Raw genomic sequence first — 19,999 nt, 5'->3', positions numbered from 1 at the left:
TGATCCGGTTTTCGTTTACGTTCTGCTAAAAGTTTTGTTCGTTTTCGGGTCTCGTTTTTGTTCCATGAACCGTTTTTAGTCCCTGGGTGACGCAATTAATGGCCATTCTTTACCACACTTGCTCAACACAAGGGTGTCTGTACTGGTTTTACAGTGTTCACTTTTACAATGTCGGTAGTTCTAAGAAATTCCACTTTTGAAGATATAAAATTCTCTGTCTCTAAAACTAATTTATTTTTATGTCAATCTAACAACTAGGACCTTAATGCACTGTGCATCATCACAGTGCTGCAGATGGTGGTAAACACATAGCCTATCTGTGTCTTCAAAAGAGTGCTGCATTTCAAGTAAAGATTGAGTACTGTATGACTCAAGCTCCCATGGGAGGAGGAAAACAACCTGCGCTCCTTAGAAAAGGCTTTAATGAAGCCAAATAATAGATACACCTTTTATTGCACTACTGGCTTTACCAGGTTTATTTTATACTGTGCAGCCTTCACAAACAAATAACATCTGTAAGGTATCAGAGGGGCTGCTGCAGTAGGGTTGAAGCATATGTTTACATGCAGATCTTTATTACAAGCCCTTTTTTATCTGTTCATCACACTTCGTGTGGTTAAAGTGTCATATCCTGCCATGTGGAAAACACCACTCCCAATGCTGACAGACTCTAAAGAAGCTTATTTTTCTTCTTGTTGTTACAGTTACCTTGATAACAGATGCTTGCTTGTACCAAATAATATGTTTTATTTATAGAGTGCCTAAGTGAAACCACTTTAAAAATGCCCGACAAAGGAAACTAAAAGGTGTGTGACAGATCAGAGAATACAACAAATATCAATGTGAGAGGAAAACATGTAATACATGAGGGGAGGAGAAAAGATACAGAATTTTCTTTGGAATGTTTACGTTAAAAGTCTAAATATGGTTTTGTATCAGCTCCAATACTGCAGCTTTTAGATGGATCGGGTGTCGGTCCAACGAGCCCGATCCAAATCCAATACTGTGTGTTAGTCATATTTGTTACTGTCAAGCTCCAAAAATGACATAAAAGAACTATTAAAACACAGTTAAAGTAGTTCATATGACTCGTGCATTTTATTCAAAGCCACTTGAAGATGTGCGATAGCTCTGTGAATCACAAAAGGCTGTGTTTAATAAGTAAATATATAGTATGCGCAGAGCCGGCGCGTTAGTGAATGGTGCTGCTCTGTTGACACAAACTCACACACAGGCTGGTGATGCACTCATGGCTATTATTAGCTTTCACAGCGCTGTGTATTATTAGATACAAGTTGAAAAATTTGGGGGAAAAAAAAGACACTGGTGTCTTTTCTACTGAAGACTGGAATTAATGTTAATTTTGCAGCTATATTATCCAGTAAACTAGTTAATAATAAAGTTTTTCTTAATAAGCTATACATTTTAATTGAAATAATGTGTAGTTAGAGGTTTGTGTTTCTTTACATATTAAAGAGCACTCCCAATTAGTTCCACACAATAAAGTAAAGATATTCTAAACTGATTATGCAAAAACAACACTGGTATCGGCTTGGGATCGGTATCGGCCGATACTGAGATTTCCGAACGGAAGAGAAAAAGTGGTATCGTTGAATCCCTAATTCTCACACTGAAAAACTGCACTAAAGATCCTTGTGACTCTTGCCAAAAATATGAATCCTTCTCACCTTGTTCTTTGGATTAATGTGTTTATTCACATACTTTTCAGAAAATTACGTGCACATCGATAGTGCATGCAAATTCTGACTCTAGAGAACTTAACATGAGGGTTTGCCGCTGTCTGTGCTGCTGAAATACACATTCAGAATTAAATTAGCAGAATTCCCAACAAACAGAATGACGATCCATGCGATGAAGATTTGATGCCAGTTAACCACACAGTTACAGGCACACAATACTTGTATGTGTAGATTTCATGAAGAATGTTTATAATATATTTCATTTACTCACTCTTGATAAACATTATGCACATTTCAGAAATAATTTTATTTTCTGTATAGTCACAGTACAGATGTCTCCCGTTAAAGTCACACTGCAGTTCAGCTCACCTCACACACACATATGGGAAACAGGCGATAGTCTTTGGATACTGTTAGTCTTTGGTTTAATGTTAATCTGTTAAGGAAAGTGAAAATTAGCAAAATCCTCTGAGTAACAGGCTAGAACCTGCATGTGTGTTTACTCCTCGCATGTGCATCATAAAGATTGCAACAGCTCCCACTCTCCCTCTTCTGAGGGTAAAAAAGTCTGTCTAAAGTCCCTCTTAATGGCTAAGAGGAACTATAGTTCCTCATGTGTGAAAATGATGGTACTAAATAAAACAGGTTTTAGTTCCAGTGGGAAAAGGTCTTAAGAAACCTTTTAAAAAGTAGCTTTCATTTCAACTGATTATAGGTAGATCCCGATGCCAATGCCAACTGCTACACTCAATTGACAGAAGATGATCGACAATATCGGGAAATGGCAAAACCATGGATCTGGGAAGTCGGCAAATCTATTAAATGGCCAGGGTGTGAAACTAGCACCTGCCAGATGCGACGAGGCTGAATCCAGTTTGCAATCTCCTCGTCCAAATGTATTTCATTCGCAGGTTATTTTGCTCATCTACCCGCAACAGGCGGGTGACCTGTAAGATCTCTCGGAGTTACACATGACAAGAAATGCTGTTAGTCACAAAGACAAAAACTTGAAGAAACACACCTTTTTATATTTTTTTTTAAGAACAGACAATAGAAAAGCCGTCAATGCTTGTGTCTGATTTATTGTTTGTTCAGAGGCGTCCAGCATGAGCCAGTATTGTGTGCGCAATGTGTTCAGCCACTGGTTACTGCTGTATGTTGTGTATTTTAGCACAGCTGGAACACTGTATTGACCAATCAGCAGTAGGGACTGGAACTATACATATTATAGAGATCCATCTCACTATCCCTACGGTACTCACTCTCTCTCAGGCTTTTGCTCTAAATCATTCAATCTCTTTGTGCTCTTCTTCTGATTCCTTGTCTCTGTTATTCAAATGCACATTTCCTCTCTTTGCTCTGAAGTACGAGCGCTGGCTATAGTTTAGCAGCCATCAGTAATGTACCAGGCCTGCTGACATCCCAGCAGCCACAGCCTAGCAGATTTTGCAGGAGAGAAGAAAATCTCTTCCCATCGATCTCCTTCCTCACTTAGGCTTCCCTCGCAACACACTTTTTTATTTCACAGGTTTGCATAAGCCCCTTTTCTCTGCCATTTTACACCCTATCAACCCCTATAGGAGTTTACAGTCTGCTGTGCCCTTGTCTCCCAGAGCTCTGCACTGCAGAAAAGCATAGTTTTGCTAACCAACAGTATATTATGCAACTTAAATGCAAAGGGAGCAATAAACCACCCATAATGGGTCAAGATTATCTTTATTGTCCTGTAACAAGCATCCCATGACAGCGAGAGGATCAAGAGCTGGACTACTGAAGAGTCTTCACATCCACTGCCTTTGCATTGGGGCCAGAAAAACTGTTAAAGCAAGCTTGATGGAACTTAATCGTAAGGTAACCTTAGTTAAACATAGTTTTAATAATAACAAGGATTATAACTTCAGTGAACTGAATCTGTTCATGCCAGGCCAAATGGACACTGCCCTTTAGGTTGCTGCCATTTAGGTTATATCAAATGGAATTAATTTGTTTACTCTTAATATCGAAGCCTTGGATAAACTAGAAAACAATGGCTTTGTTGGGTGGTAAGTCAGTTAGGAAGGTTAGAAAATGTCTATTAAAGTCTTAATTTGATTAGCACTAAATCAAGGGTGACTAATTGGCCAAAGATTCTTTTGCAAGTGCTGACACAAGAACTTTGATAATGATTATCTATCCACTTTAAAATGGCTTCTTTAATGGCCTACTTAGACTGGCAAAGTTGCCAATGACAAGGTCAGGCTATAGCTCTGTCACAATAACAAGTGATCTGCCTAATACAGAATTTTAACGCATCATAGGTACGATGTGAAGGCTCTTCCAATAGGTATGCAGCAAAATTATCATCCTGATCTCAAGAAAATTGTGTGACTGTGGCAACATTTTCACAAAATGATTTTCATGGTTCATTACATGTGTCACGGCGGTTCCAAGGGAATATGTCTACTGTCCGGTTCTAAACACAAGTTAAATGTTTTATCAAGCTGATGATGTTTTTAGGTTAATGCTCTATCCAGTTTTAAATAAACAAAACTGAACACCCTTTTTTAAAATCTTAAACCTAAAAATACCAGATTTAACTGAAAAATAACCTTCTGCGCTGGAACAAGCTTGTAAATGATGTAGTTGGTTACATACAGTGAGGAAAATAAGTATTTGAACACCCTGCTATTTTGCAAGTTCTCCCACTTAGAAATCATGGAGGGGTCTGAAATTGTCATCGTAGGTGCATGTCCACTGTGAGAGACATAATCTAAAAAAAAAATCCAGAAATCACAATGTATGATTTTTTAACTATTTATTTGTATGATACAGCTGCAAATAAGTATTTGAACACCTGAGAAAATCAATGTTAATATTTGGTACAGTAGCCTTTGTTTGCAATTACAGAGGTCAAACGTTTGCACACACTGCAGGAGGGATTTTGGCCCACTCCTCCACACAGATCTTCTCTAGATCAGTCAGGTTTCTGGGCTGTCGCTGAGAAACACGGAGTTTGAGCTCCCTCCAAAGATTCTCTATTGGATTTAGGTCTGGAGACTGGCTAGGCCACGCCAGAACCTTGATATGCTTCTTACAGAGCCACTCCTTGGTTATCCTGGCTGTGTGCTTCGGGTCATTGTCATGTTGGAAGACCAAGCCTCGACCCATCTTCAATGCTCTAACTGAGGGAAGGAGGTTGTTCCCCAAAATCTCGCAATACATGGCCCCGGTCATCCTCTCCTTAATGCAGTGCAGTCGCCCTGTCCCATGTGCAGAAAAACACCCCCAAAGCATGATGCTACCACCCCCACGCTTCACAGTAGGGATGGTGTTCTTGGGATGGTATTCTTCTTCCTCCAAACACGGTTAGTGGAATTATGACCAAAAAGTTATATTTTGGTCTCATCTGACCACATGACTTTCTCCCATGACTCCTCTGGATCATCCAAATGGTCATTGGCAAACTTAAGACGGGCCTTGACATGTGCTGGTTTAAGCAGGGGAACCTTCCGTGCCATGCATGATTTCAAACCATGACGTCTTAGTGTATTACCAACAGTAACCTTGGAAACGGTGGTCCCAGCTCTTTTCAGGTCATTGACCAGCTCCTTCCGTGTAGTTCCGGGCTGATTTCTCACCTTTCTTAGGATCATTGAGACCCCACGAGGTGAGATCTTGCATGGAGCCCCAGTCCGAGGGAGATTGACAGTCATGTTTAGCTTCTTCCATTTTCTAATGATTGCTCCAACAGTGGACCTTTTTTCACCAAGCTGCTTGGCAATTTCCCCGTAGCCCTTTCCAGCCTTGTGGAGGTGTACAATTTTGTCTCTAGTGTCTTTGGACAGCTCTTTGGTCTTGGCCATGTTAGTAGTTGGATTCTTACTGATTGTATGGGGTGGACAGGTGTCTTTATGCAGCTAACGACCTCAAACAGGTGTATCTAATTTAGTATAATAAATGGAGTGGAGGTGGACATTTTAAAGGCAGACTAACAGGTCTTTGAGGGTCAGAATTCTAGCTGATAGACAGGTGTTCAAATACTTATTTGCAGCTGTATCATACAAATAAATAGTTAAAAAATCATACATTGTGATTTCTGGATTTTTTTTTTAGATTATGTCTCTCACAGTGGACATGCACCTACGATGACAATTTCAGACCCCTCCATGATTTCTAAGTGGGAGAACTTGCAAAATAGCAGGGTGTTCAAATACTTATTTTCCTCACTGTATACAAAACATTAAAAATATGGCCTAACAAGTCTTGTGCTCTATTTAAATGTCATAAGATACCATTGTGTGAGGAATACAGTGAAACATTTTATGAACTGATTTATAAAATTTGTGATTCTATGAGACCAGATAGAAAATGATGCTGCCTTCTAAGATACCTTGTTTCAGTCAAACTCTAAGCCAGCAATGCATGAATCCTGCCTATAGAGAGCTTATGAGATGGTCTAAACCCTATCTGTTTTATCTATTTTGGAACAGTGGTTTATCTATTTAGATGCGCTTCAATGTATAGCTTTTAAGAAAAGTTGGAAAGAGTGGATCCAGGCCTTAAGCATTTCAGCAGAGCAGCACATGTACTTGTTAAAGCAATTACATAAACATAGTAGACACAGACCAGCCACCAAGTATTTCAATTGCTATTCATTTGTTCCAAAAGGCTTTAGAGCATCAAATATATGCCATATATTAATGATGCATATCATTGGTTCAAGGACAGGCCTGGGAAATGTCTTTAAGTCTAATTGACAGCAAAAAATTCCATACACATGCTCTCCTCCAATGTGTGTTTGTCTCCGTACCCACTTTATCCTGTTCCCTGACAGTCCATATATTAGAACCCTCCGCTTTGGAAATTTTCATGCTGGAACTATTAATCCATTTTGAGACCCATCAGTCAGAGCAGGCCTCAGATTCATATACCAAGTAAACGACAGTGCTGTTTCCACAGTAAAGATCATCCCTGATCTCCCAAGCTGTGGAAGTGTCTGGCTCATTCTTGATCTAATGTCAAAATATAAAACGCTTTACTTTTCAACAGACCACTACCTGTCAAAAAACTTTTTAAGTTGGGGGTTAACATCACAACATCGCTCTCTAACTACTTATATGATTCCCAAAAACAGATTCCAATCTCATTCATATACAGTACATTTTACGAGTACGGATGATCTGATTCTATCCAAAAAGACTGACAGAAAAATTTAATAGCCTAAAATTTCAGTTAATGTCTTTATCATGCTGTTTCATTGGAGCCAAATAGACCACAATCTTTTTCATACTGAACAGTAAAGAGAGAGTGAAAAAAGAGAGTGAGATAACTATTTGATGCTTTCTCTGATGTTTCTTCCAGATACAACACTGAATTAGATTTAGAGGGTGTGACTGTCTTGGCAGGTTTTACACTCAGAGTGGCACACACTCTTGTCATGAAACCCAATCAGTAAACCATTTACATACACAGAGTAGCTGAAACATGTGAGCAGTGCAACAAAAAAGCCACATTTTAATATGAAGTAGTCTGTTTCCTCACCATTTACTCTCACATTCTTCCTCTTTCTGTCTCTCTCTTATTATTATAATTATTATTAATCAGTATTATATTACAATTATATAATATACAGTTGGCTGGGTTCGAAAAAATGGGTTGAGTCCCCATCACAGTGCAGTCAGATGAATCCTTGACTGAATTAACTTAATGAATCAGTGTTATTCAATGTCCATATGACAATGTGTAGCTAGTTAAAGATAATCTTTTGTAAATAAATAAATTTAAACATGAAAATGTTACTACTATATAGAGGTGGGGAAAAAAAATCGATATGTTATAGATTTGCAATATTTTTCCTCGATACTATATATTAAATCGATAATCAGTGTCAAAAATCTATATTATATTGTGGTATTGTATGTTAATGTGTGTCATGATTGTTAATGTCAAGCTCCAATATGACATTAAAGAAGCATGAAGCACTATTAAAATAGTCCATATGACTTGTGCATTATATATGGAGTATTGGGCTAAAGCACAGGACTTAGATAATGTGACCTGATCTTGGTCTTTCCAGCTAGAACTGGATTAAAACAGACATTGGGACAGGGAAAATTGGTTCCCTCTTTACCTGTGGTCCCATTAGTTAGCGAATCCTCCATGTTATTTAAGACTGAGCAAGAGCGTGAATGGCTCGTCTGATTTCATTCCATTCATGGTGTATTGGGCTAAAGCACAGAAATGGTAAGCAGAAGGTTGCTGGTTCGATTCCCACAGCCACTACCATTGTATCATTGAGCAAGGCACTTAACTCCAGGTTGCTCCAGGATGGATTGTCCCTGTAATAAGTGCACTCTTTTGTCGCTTTGGATAAAAGCATCTGCAAAATGCATAAATGTAAATATTCAAAGTCTCTTGAAGCCATACAAGCCATCCAATAGTTTTGTGAATTGCAAAAGGATGCATTTAAAGGAAAAAAATACTGTCTGCATGCACAGCACATTTCAGGGAATGAGCGATGCTCTTTTGTTGGCACCACATGCGTGCGCAAAAATAAAAGCCAGAGGGTTTTAGAGTGTAATATAACATAATATAATATAATATAATTATAGAATTATATTTTTTTACAATTTTATAGGAAACACTGGTATGTCAAGGCAACTATGAAAAAAGTATTTAACATTACTTGTGTTGTCTTATGTCATGGGGCAACGTGCTGAATTATTAAGAGACAGGTCTATGACAATATGCAGAATGAGAAAATGTAATAGTAACATTAAATATGAATGTTAAAACCTTTGATTAGATGACTGACTTCTCTGAAAGTATGCCACAATGGTTAATACATTAAATGCACAGTAAATGCATGAAAATGTGTGCCATATCATTCATGGTACACATAAAGCTATTTACATTGATATCACGCACTGGAAAACCTAATACTGTAATTGATTTTCTTTATTTCAGTTTTGTAGGTCTTAATGTCTACATAATAATACACTATAAAATACTAACCGCTGGTAGCGGCTGCATATGCGCAGAAGCATGTTGAGGCAGACAGCCTCATCTAAATGCAAATAGAATACAATCTCTCACAGAAACACGCCAGCTAATGAGCAGGCCCATTGAATACACTGAAAGCTTAAGTGCTAATAATGATATAACCGAAGCACGGTGAGGGAAAAACAGCAGACAGAGAAACAAAGCACCTGCAGAGAAGAGAACAGAGAACAGAGACTTACTGATGACCATCTAAGCCTTAAGTTATCGTGCTCACACATACACACATACGTACACTATCAATACCTCTGACAGGATGCCAGCCATTAACACAAAACCAATAATTGCTTTGAAGAGAGGCAGGTTCAACTGTGTGATTGACTTAATTGCATTTGTCACTACAAATTATGCAGCATTTTAAAAAACAAAACAACAACTAATCACTAATCCACATTTACCAGTTTACACGAACGATCACAACATGCCACCTAATCAATAGTGTGTTCATGTCTTGATGGATCCATAGACTTAGATAATGTGACCTGATCTTGGTCTTTCCAGCTAGAACTGGATTAAAACAGACATTGGGACAGGGAAAAATGGTTCCCTCTTTACCTGTGGTCCCATTAGTTAGCGAATCCTCCATGTTATTTAAGACTGAGCAAGAGCGTGAATGGCTCGTCTGATTTCATTCCATTCAGTCTGCTGAGAGTGGACTCATTCAAATGGAGACAATAGTGCCTAAACTGGGTTAAATCAAGTTAGCTCATTTAAATGCTAATGTACATGGATCAAAAATGGTGTAAGACTAACTGTGCTACAGCCAAAGAAGAAAGATGCATTACCCTTTCACAAAACCATACTTGGTCTGGAAGCAAAATACTTTCACCTGATATGTTTCCCAGTCTTTTCCAAACTTGACAAATATTTTAGGCCCCAAAGAGAACCCATTGGTGGTAAATGTAGGTTGCAAGTTAAGCTTACATAAATAAAAGCCTTCGATCCGACTACAACACCACACATTTATCTTGTTGATGATTCAGCCCTATATATATGAACAGCTGAAAGGAGAGTCTGCAGAGATTTAAGGTGCTGTTGACCTAGCAGGGACAAGCTTCAATGACCTTCAGACTGCAGTAAACACAGGCAGCTATAGCTGAAGCTGGAATGACCCCAGTGATGTGAACGAATATCAAGAGACCATCATCTCTGAAAAGAGAAAAGGTTAGGTCAGCTGTTCCCTCATCAGCAGAGCAAAACACATCCTTCAAAAGCACAATACCCTCATAACTGTCATCAGAAAAAATCTGGCTAAAGACACTCAACATGACATAGAAAAAATTAATTTATGCCATTATCCCTTATTCCATCTAAATGATTATAATTAGTGGTGATCGCCCTGTACTGCTTAAATTACGGACAATCAGTGCAGCTTAGTGCACCAGTGCCTGCTAACTTTTTTACCTGTTTTGGTTCCTGGATGTGTTTTCCCATTTATTTTTCAATAGGGATTTCATAAAATCCATTATAAAAGCATTTTAAGCAATGAACCAAACCAACCAGCTCCTAGATAAATCACAACATTACAAACTTTGATTTGAAGCAAAAAAGTATTTGAAAATTGGACAAAAAGACAAAAGGTACAGGACTGTGTACTTAACGTCTCTAATTAAGGAACAAAATACAACATTAAATTGACATTTACCTTTAGTTATTTAGCAGACACTTTTATCCAAAGAGGCTTTGAGGAACATAACAAGCAATTTGTCAACCATATCTGCAATATTGCACTGCCAAGTTCTCGAAGTGAACTTGTGCAGAAGAAAGAGACAAACAAGGAATTGTGGTTGTTAAACAGTAAGTGCATTTAGTGTGGATTGGTTAAGTTCTCACGGACCAGATGTGCTTTCAGCTGTTTTTTGAATGCTGGTACAAAAGATGGTACAATGTCTCTCTAGCAAGTCAGTCCACTATCGGCCATCTTTGGAACGCTATATGACCAAAGAGCATATTTTAAATCAGCAGTAAAATCTGACAAAACTGGTATCATAAATATTGATTCTTTACCTCATATCACGCTAGAAAAAAAAAAAAAATTCCCGACTTGTACAGCTAATGCACATGTGTGTTCTCGAGATGATTGACAGGTGATGTGGGACTTAATTTCTACAGCCGTTTACCGTTGGGCGCTAGATCTCCTTGGTTGGGTGTTCAAAATTCTCCCATTCATTTGAATAGAAGTGGCCCATCTCTACTAAATAGTCTCTGGATGTTATCAGCAGATTTTGTGGAGGTTGGAAGCTCATTCCTCCACAGAGGAACAGACAGATTGAATGATTGTGAAATGGACTTTGTGCCTCTTTGCGATGGGACCACCAGGCGCAGCTCATTAATTGACTGCAGAGAGTTGGGACAGTGAATGGGTTCTTTACTTCCGGAACCAGACTATTGCCCTCTGTTGAGGAGAGGAGAGAGCTATTATTTTTCTAATTGATAAGACTCATGATTTTCACATGTCAGATGATGCAAAAGGCCAACCACAAACCCAGTTTGTACAGCAAGCACCACTTAAAATCTAATATATATTCTTATTCATGTGTTATCATGTCTAGACATTGATATTGACAGATACATGAAGACACCAGGAAGTCATATAGAGCTCTTCCAGTTGTGGCACATGAATTATTCTAAGGGGACTGCATTTTCACCACTGCCGAGAAATCCTGACACATTTCTCATCTCTCTTCCCTGGAGAGATGCAGGGGACTTCAAAGCCGAAAGTGGTTGTAACATATTATAAACAAGAGGGGTGATCAATACTACAGAAAGCAGATGTGCATATCACATGAAAGGACTGGGGTTTTTTTCTCTAATTCTCAACACGGCCGGACTTGCAACCAATCGAAAACAAAGAGAAAGGTTTGCGAGCGTTATATCGGTCGACTGGGGGTGAAGGCCTGTGTCAGTGCTGCAGATGGATGATGTTCTAACTTCTCGGTTTCATGCAAAATGGTACAATAAGACATAGCAAGCAGTGTAGTCCAACAAACAAATGACTCTCATGAACAGATTCTTTTTAGTGTATCAAAACAGACAGTGCAGTGTAGTCGAAAATGATTTTATTAACCGGTTCTTTTAATAAATTGTCTAAAAAGACTCACAAACTGGCAGACAAATTTTCCTTATGCCAAGCTGTATTTAAAGATACATATTTGCAACAAGATGTTTTTTGTTGTAATATTATTTTATTTAAAAAAGGATTAACATCACATTTCTCTGCATAATCAAGAGTAATGGCAAGTAGCATGAAAACTGGATTGAAGAGGTTTGCCCAAATCATGTAAACATCTTAATCTAATTATTCATTGTACTCTGATTATTGCAAAAAATCATGTGTACATGTAAACGTAGCCAGTGTTCAGTTTACTTTCTAATTTAGATGAACGTGACAGATGTTACATCAGATACGAGGGCGGGTACACTTTGCCAGAGGCATGAAATAATTAGCTTTTTCAAGGAACGCACAGATTCAGCCATGATGGAAAAGATCAAGAGCAATTTTTTTCATAATCTTGTATCAGATAAACTTGAAAAAAAAAATGCCCGCAGAACTTTCTTAGATTGCGCTTGAATGTACAATATTCTCTATTTATAAATTCAACAAGAGAATAAAAGTACTTAATGGACAACCTTTAGTAAGTTAAAGTTTAAAGCAAGGTGAACTGAGAGACTGCTTCCAACTAAAAAATGCAGATGTCCAATGCTAACAGGAGGAAGGATGATAAAAGAAGCAAGGAACACGAGCACGAAAGCCTTCACACATCAAACTGTGTTTATTAACATGCCAGTTAAGCCTCATTCACCTGAGCATGCTTTTATTATATTTATGTATTCATCTTTTAAAGGCTGCTCTATTATTTCAAAAGTAACATCAGCATCGCAGCTAAAGAAGAGCTGTACTATGATTTAAACATCAATGTTAATAATTCCTTACTTTGATCAAAGGACACGAGCAATGCATTGTGGGGTTTGCATCCAATGATGCACCTGTGTTTCATCTCACTTCACTGTGTAGCATAAACCAGTGGTTCTCAATCAGGGGGTCGGGACACACTAGGCCTCAAGATCTCTTACAATTATTTAAAATATGATAGATTATTATACATTTTATATAATTATAATAAATAAACTTAATGAAAATGCTAAAAATGTAATAACTCCCATCAACAGCTTGCTTTTTATGAAGAACATACATTTCTAAACATTTCTGGAATCACAATTTTTTAGAAAATATCTTTAAATAGATATATATTATAATGTAAATATCTAATAGCCTATATGGGGGGCCTTTGAAAATGTTCTCTGACAAGGGGGCCTTGGAGTCAAAAAGGTTGAAACCACTGGTATAAACAATGATAGAAAATTTAATTTCTGATGCAAAACAAACCCACAAACAACCAAACCTTTTTTAATATGAACTTATTAGAATAAATTATAAATAAGGAAACATTTATTGTCAAACATGGTAAATCACTTTCATATTTATTTAAAGCACGAACGACCAATACAAATTCTGCTTACATTATACAGTAGCCTATATCCTGGCCAAATAATTAGGACTATTAACATAAGTGCAATTATGTAAACCACATGTTCTTAGTATATACCTTATACTGAATTCAGAGCTGCATGGCATGTTGCTATTACCCATCCATAATATATTCAACTCCAGGGACATCAGCTTGCACTAAAGTTGTGAACTACACAAAGGGCACTGCAGCTTCATTGTTCATGTTTATCACTGGCAAGACTTTGTTACATTATTTATTTCTGTCCTAAAAAGTGTGCTGTTAACTGATTAGACCTATTAAATTCCAGAAAGCTTCAATCAAATGCCACAATATCATCAATGTCAAACACAGATATTGATTCTGATTGGTCAATAGACACTTTCACAGACTGTGATGGCACATTTTCGCTTAATTTAGCAGCGTTAATCTAGAAAATAGTTTTTTCAATTATTTAGTGTAAACTTATAACATTATACTTCAATTATATTACCCTGGAGTTAGTTTTAAAAAGAGTTACCACAGATGTGTTGAGGTTTCTAATACAGCTGTTGAGAGAGTGACAAATACAATTGCAATCTTTTCTCCTCAAACGAGTGTAATCCACCACTCACTTTTTTTTTTTTAATTGTTGAAACATAATAGTGGCATTTTCTTTTTGATGTTGGAGCAAATTTGTAAGGAAAAAATATATTTGCTGTTGTCTCCTATTCGCTCTCATTGAGTGCAATATAGTTTAACCTGCAGTTGTTTACTCACGTTCCAAAACCCAATTATGAAAAGGATCCATTACAGCGTTCTATAGATCACAAGTGTGCCAAACATGACAGCACCGCTTTGGCCAAGAAGTGTTTACACCCACATTAGTAACACCATATAAAGCCCAGCCCACACCCTCTCCTCTACATCTCACCATTACACTACATCTTCATTCAGAACTTCAGTCAGTCTCTCAAGTTCTGGAAAAACACCAAAAGAAAATGTATCAAAGGACATACCGAGAAATTCGGACAAAATATTCCTTCCACCGCTAAAAATATCCAATGTGATTGACCTGACCCAGACCTCTCTCTTCCGGTTCCAAAGTTTCAATTTAGAAATATCCTACTGGTGCATACAAGTCATCCCAGCATGCTCCTAAAAACAGTGTTTGTCCTTCAGCACCAGAGCTGCACATAGAGCTGTAACTATAGGGCTCTGATGGGAAGGGTGGGGCAGAGTGTGTGTGTGTGTGGGAGTGTGTGTGTGTGTGTGTGGGAGTGTGAGTGTGTGTGTGTGTGTGTGTGTGTGTGTGTGTTGTGTTTGTGAGAGCAGGTTGCCTGGACAAGAGAGCCGCAGGAGACTGTTATGGAGACGGAACCACCGACTGGGATCAAACACATGCATTATGCATCTTTATAGCATCCACACTCCCTCCCTCGCACTCATTCTGACTCTCTCTCACTCCTAACTGCTTCTCCACAATTAGAATCACACCCTCTAGGCAAGATTTCATGTGTCAGATGCAAAAGGATGATTACATTACAGAGTGCAAATTTCCCAGTACAAACAGATTTATTAATCAGACATCAGCTCTAGCTACTGACCATATATTGGTCACATATTGCTGTAAACAAACCTATGTTACATATGTAACATATAAGCAAAATCTTGCACACCTCTAAATAAAACATACAGGCCAATATATAAATACATGATTAAAATGGTAAAGCTTGATTGTCAATAGACCTATATGTGAAGGTAATAGCCAAATATGAAACTTAAATTGGACAAATAGTTGTGATGCACAATATTTGTCATAAACTTCTTTTTTTTTTTTTTTTTTAGCTTTTTTGAAGATGCATCTTTTTCTATTGTTTCATTATTACATTAAATGCAGTGCTGGACCATTGCTGCTTAAAAAGAAAGTGAATTACACATCAAAGCTCTGGCGTGAAAAGGAGTTTCTCACATGGAAAGAGAAAGGTGAAGGAGGATATTGCCTACATGCTAAATTAAATAAAGAATAACCCTTTCAGAGAAGTAATTTCTAGATTGTTCACAGTAGGCTCTAAAAAAGCATCCAGGTCGGATGAAAACAATGACTTTGGTAGAGTAACTGTGAATATGTACATGGTTGTAAGCCGCGGGTTTGATGTTGCACCGTGAGGGTGAAATCCTGCCGCATCATTCACTGTCCACGAGCGCATCACTTCATTACGCAGCCTAAACCTTCAGTTCTGAAATAAAGAAACATACAAAAACTGACCTACCTTCATAACCTCTGATGTTGTGATGTTCACATGCAGAAGTCCCTTGTTTTCAAAGGTAGAGAGAGTGGGAACCGCACCGACACTGCATCCCGGAGACTGAGGAGGACACGGCACGCGGAAAACAGCAGGGGGCGCTCCACTGCAGCGCCGGGCGAAATCAAAACAAACCCCGCCTGAGAGAACGAGCTTTGTGTGATCAATTCATTAATCATTTCAAAACGACGCTGCTATTTCGAAGTCTTCATCAGTGCTGAAAGGAGTGTGTATCGAAGTGTTCTTCTTAAGATATTAATTCGCCATGTCATTAGAAATGAATCTCAAATGATGGACTGTCCACTGTCTCTGGGACTCGTGATATCATGTAAACAAAACATTTGTTCTGTGGATGCTAAAGGCAGATAAGGTCCCCTAATGCATGATGCTTCCTTGACTCGGATATGATCGGATTCACAATATGACATTATATAACATAAAAGAGAGATTACACTGTTGCCATAAATCATATTTTCCTCCTGTAGATGTTGGATATACATGGAAATCATTACGTGTTCTTGAGGCATAAATGCAAATGAGAACACAAGTCGCTCTAAGCAAACGTAGTGTTGCCTTAAGAGGATAATTAGACATAAAAAAAAAACAAAAAGAAAGATAAATACACCGCTGCCGTGATTTCAAAACATTAGCTGTACTGAGAAAACGAACTAATAAGGAATATGTCGGTAATCAATTATTTGACAAATTAATTGCCGTCTCTTTTATAGAGCCTGAAGTGTCCTGAGCCAGACAAAGAAAATGAAAAAGTCTGTTCCTCACAGCTATGGTAGTAAAACAGCTTGCACTGCCCCAGATAAAACTGGACATGTGGTTCGAATATTTGTGCAATTAGGTTGAGCTGCCTTTGGGATACCGAAAACAGCATAATTACCACGCTGCTACTCTTGCATAATGTTTAATCCTGACAGATGTTCTCATATCATGACTTTTTATTCAATATGACAAGCGAAGCTTCTACAGAATATAAAAAGGAAGCATTACATCCCTTGATACATGAAAGATGTTCTCTCTACACAACAACTATGAACATGGAACCAGTGGCACAATTGTAATAATATAATAATATATATATATATATATATATATATATATATATATATATATATATATAGCCTATATATATATTTTTTTTGGTTCAACATTTGATCTAGGGCAATTTCTCTGTTTTTCTAGTAAAATACATTTCCGTAAAGTTATTTTTTACCAATGATTTAAATCCAGGCAAAATGTGAAAATGTCTGTGGCAGGCTGAAATTTTCATTGGACACAATATTGTTCCTTTTCTATTGTTTTGCAAAAAAAACTGAAATGTCAAAAAAAAAAATAATAATAATAATAATTAAATAAATAAAATGATTTTTTTTATTTTAACATCAAAAACTTTAAAAAGGACATTAGAGACCACACAACAAGACAACCGCCAGCACACAAACATCAGTTCCTAATCTCCGTCCTCCAGTTGTATCCAAAAGAAGCAGATTTAGTGTGTAATAGCAAAACAACTTTATATTTGGCAGAGAGCTGACTACAGTGAAAATATGGTCCAAGTTGTATCCCGATTACATGGTTGTTGGCCAAACAAAGAAAGCTTCAATCTGTCAGCTCTTTTGAGAGCCAGATGGGAGGATTGTGACGATTTGAATACACATTTATGATTCATGAACATATAGTACTTTCATTAGAACCACTTTCCATTGTATTGTAGCATTTTAAAAAAACTGCAAGATTTGCTTGTTTCTGCTTTCACTTTAACAATAGAAAACAACTTTTTGTAAATGGTGCAGAAAAATGATCAATTACCTCAAACTAAGTATTTATTAAATATTAAGGCAAAATGATACAATTATCAAAAACACAAAGAGAGAGTAATAATGTCTGAAAGTGGAAACATCCCATTTTACTTTCAATCATCACTTGCATAACTTCAGCTTGTTTTAAACTACATAATGTTATCACTTGGGTCATGTGTAATGTCTATGCTTGTTCTATCTCCACAAGAACTCCATCACAGTCTTTAGGGTGGAGGAACATCACAGGTTTGCCATGTGCTCCTATTCTTGGCTCTGGTGAGAGCAGTCTTATATTCTTTGCCTTCAAATCAACTACTGCTGCATTGATATCATCAACCTGCAATCAAACAAATGATTATCATCAACCTGAAATAAAATTATGAATACTGACACACACACCTGAAGTAAAACCTATTATTTACATCAGTTTATATTTTGCGATGAAAGGTAGACAAACCAAATCCAAGTTTGAAAAGGTCTTAAGACAACTACAATAACTTACATAAAATAGCAGATTTATGGGTCATCTAAGTACATTTTTGTTTCTGAATAAGTCAGTCTGTCTGAGTCATTTTGCACAGCAGAAATTAACATTAGCACAAAACTTTCTTTCTCTCTCTCTCTCTCTCTCTCTCTCTCTCTCTCTCTCTCATATATATATACCATTAAATATTATTATTGTATGGGTATTTTGTGAATGCAAGAATCAACAAATAAGATGGTTTAGAGTATCCTAATAACATTACAGTCTGTTATGGAAACAAGAGACTGAGGAGTAAAAAACTAAATAAATAAATAAAAATCCAGGACTGTGAAATGGATGGACAAGGGAATTGGGAAAGAGCCGTTTCAGCTCAGCAGCTTATATGAAAATGCTGTAGTCAGAAAGTGAAGGAATATTACAGCCGATACTGCACATTCACTTCACTCTCAATTTGCAACACTCCCATCAGGGACACGGTATAAGGTAAAAAAAATAATAATAACCCACAATATAAAAATATCCATGACAATTGACCCTTCTGTTAAACAATCTAATAATGCAAGAATGTATTGGTGCCTAATATGGGTTTATTAGTTTTAATGTAATTACCTAAATAATTAATATGATATAGTATGTGACTTTAATGATAAATGACTCCTATGAGATTTTAAGTAGTTTTAAAAGGCCTTTGTGAGATAAGCCAAAGACAAAATTGATTATGCAATCTTTACCTCAATACAGATATGATGCATCCCTCCAGCTTTGTTCTTTTGCAGGAATCCTGCAATAGGGCTTTTCTCTCCCAGGGGATGCAGAAGCTCCAGCTTAGTGTTGCCCAGTTCCACAAACACAGTGTATACGCCATGCTCTGGGAGAGGCACAGTAGCGCTCACCTGAGCACCCAGCACATCGCGGTACAGTGCTGTGGCTTTCTCTAGGTCTGGTACTGCGATTGCCACATGATTCAACCTGCCTATCTTCCACAATGACTGAGGGACACCTTGACTGACAGGCACAGACAGAGACAATGCCCTCACTGAGGGTAAAGTGTGCCACGCACACCTCATGAGACCTGTAACAGCAAAAACGATCAAATAAAATAGAGACATTATGTTTAGAATAATAAAGGGCGATGAGGGATAGCTTTCACACTTTTTACTCCAGAGTAGGTTTATTTTGTAAAGTTAATTATTGCATAGCCACATACTCTTGTCTTGGCCAAAATAATAATAATTACTTTCACAGATATTGCCCAGGAAAAAATATACACTTCAATGTTGAACACAAACTGAACTTTTGCTCCGCTCCAAATCTTTTTTCTATAGTCAGTCATGCAACTGATAGTCTAATAGACTACACAGAATGCATTAAGCTTTCCTGTGTCATGTGGTCCAGGACTGGGTACATTAAAATAAAACACTGAAATGATTGTACACTTTTAAAAGCATAGCTTAATTCAGTTACAGCTTTTGAGTAAAATGTACAAAGCATGAGTGAGTAAAATTTACTTGAGAATTGCTAAAGTGAGCAGGCTTTACTTAAAAATATGGTCTGTTAAAATGTACTAGCAATTCCTGCTTGGAAATTGTTTCCTATATATTTCTTTTTAATAAACCCCACTCCAATTTGATTTTTGTTTGTTTGTTTTTCAATGTAGGTGATTGAAACCAACATACAAAACATGTCAGCTAGACAAAACACATACTTGTGTAATTAGCCTTTTTACTCCAAATATTATCTTTTAGATATAGCCCGTGTGACAACTAGCCCGTTTCCCCTGTGAAAATGCTGTTGTTTGTGGTAGGTTTAGGTTATGTTTTAATCCACCACTGTAAAGTCTTATAATCAGAGAATTAGAGTTCTGAAACGGGATCAACTGCATTAAAACAACATAACAAATGTTGCGTAAATATAAAGGAAAGATGTAAGAAATCCTACTCGAAAACTACTATTTACCTGCAACCTTCAGTATGGAGGCAGCCATCTTCGCAAACCCTGGAGAGAGAAATAAAACTTTATTTAAAAAAATTAAATCAACTCGGTAAAAGCAAACGTGATCTGGTAACAGTTCATACCTTAAAGTGTACGATCATAACATTTAAGGATAAATATTTAAAATAATATATATGTTACAAATTCAGAGGTATTCATACATATTTGACGTTATACGGAA

At 37.2% G+C, this 19,999-nt stretch overlaps 2 protein-coding genes across 12 annotated transcripts in view; both read right to left on the bottom strand.

The window, feature by feature from the left end:
• The window catches only part of LOC127646410 (amyloid-beta A4 precursor protein-binding family A member 2-like), a 110,141-nt gene extending 94,495 nt beyond the window's left edge, over nt 1–15,646 (bottom strand). For 4 of the 10 annotated variants that reach the window (XM_052130040.1, XM_052130030.1, XM_052130059.1 and 1 more), the window contains exon 1: nt 15,499–15,645. The gene's annotated coding sequence lies outside the window, so the exon portion shown is untranslated. Of the gene's footprint in view, nt 1–14,244; nt 14,611–15,498 lie in introns of those variants that run through there. The other 6 variants (XM_052130050.1, XM_052130069.1, XM_052130093.1 and 3 more) reach the window with 3 other exon arrangements.
• Nucleotides 15,647–16,687: 1,041 nt separating this feature from the next.
• Nucleotides 16,688–19,998, bottom strand: LOC127646486 (methylmalonyl-CoA epimerase, mitochondrial-like). 2 transcript variants are annotated; one of them, XM_052130194.1, is made up of 4 exons: nt 19,980–19,998; nt 19,783–19,821; nt 18,558–18,898; nt 16,688–17,679 (listed from the first exon to the last, which is right to left on the bottom strand). In XM_052130194.1, exons 2-4 carry the CDS (start codon nt 19,808–19,810, stop codon nt 17,527–17,529), a joined length of 522 nt encoding a protein of 173 aa, XP_051986154.1. In that variant the 5' UTR covers nt 19,811–19,821; nt 19,980–19,998; the 3' UTR covers nt 16,688–17,526. The 2 variants fall into 2 exon arrangements, with proteins under 2 accessions (XP_051986154.1, XP_051986144.1); XM_052130184.1 differs by lacking the exon at nt 19,980–19,998 and adding an exon at nt 19,902–19,920.
• Nucleotide 19,999: the final 1 nt, after the last annotated feature.

Source organism: Xyrauchen texanus, chromosome 1 (assembly GCF_025860055.1).
Source record: "Xyrauchen texanus isolate HMW12.3.18 chromosome 1, RBS_HiC_50CHRs, whole genome shotgun sequence".
Taxonomy (NCBI): domain Eukaryota; kingdom Metazoa; phylum Chordata; class Actinopteri; order Cypriniformes; family Catostomidae; genus Xyrauchen; species Xyrauchen texanus.
Note: the sequence above shows the minus strand (reverse complement) of the source record. Positions and strands in the feature narration are given on the sequence as shown.

Bases quoted from the DNA above. Each gene is read 5' to 3' on its own strand.
- LOC127646486 (XM_052130194.1), bottom strand. From the start codon at position 19,810: ATGGCTGCCTCCATACTGAAGGTTGCAG. The intron at 18,899-19,782 runs GTAAATAGTAGT...TTGCTGTTACAG, and splicing joins CTCCATACTGAAGGTTGCAG to GTCTCATGAGGTGTGCGTGG. The intron at 17,680-18,557 runs GTAAAGATTGCA...GTTTGATTGCAG, and splicing joins TGCATCATATCTGTATTGAG to GTTGATGATATCAATGCAGC.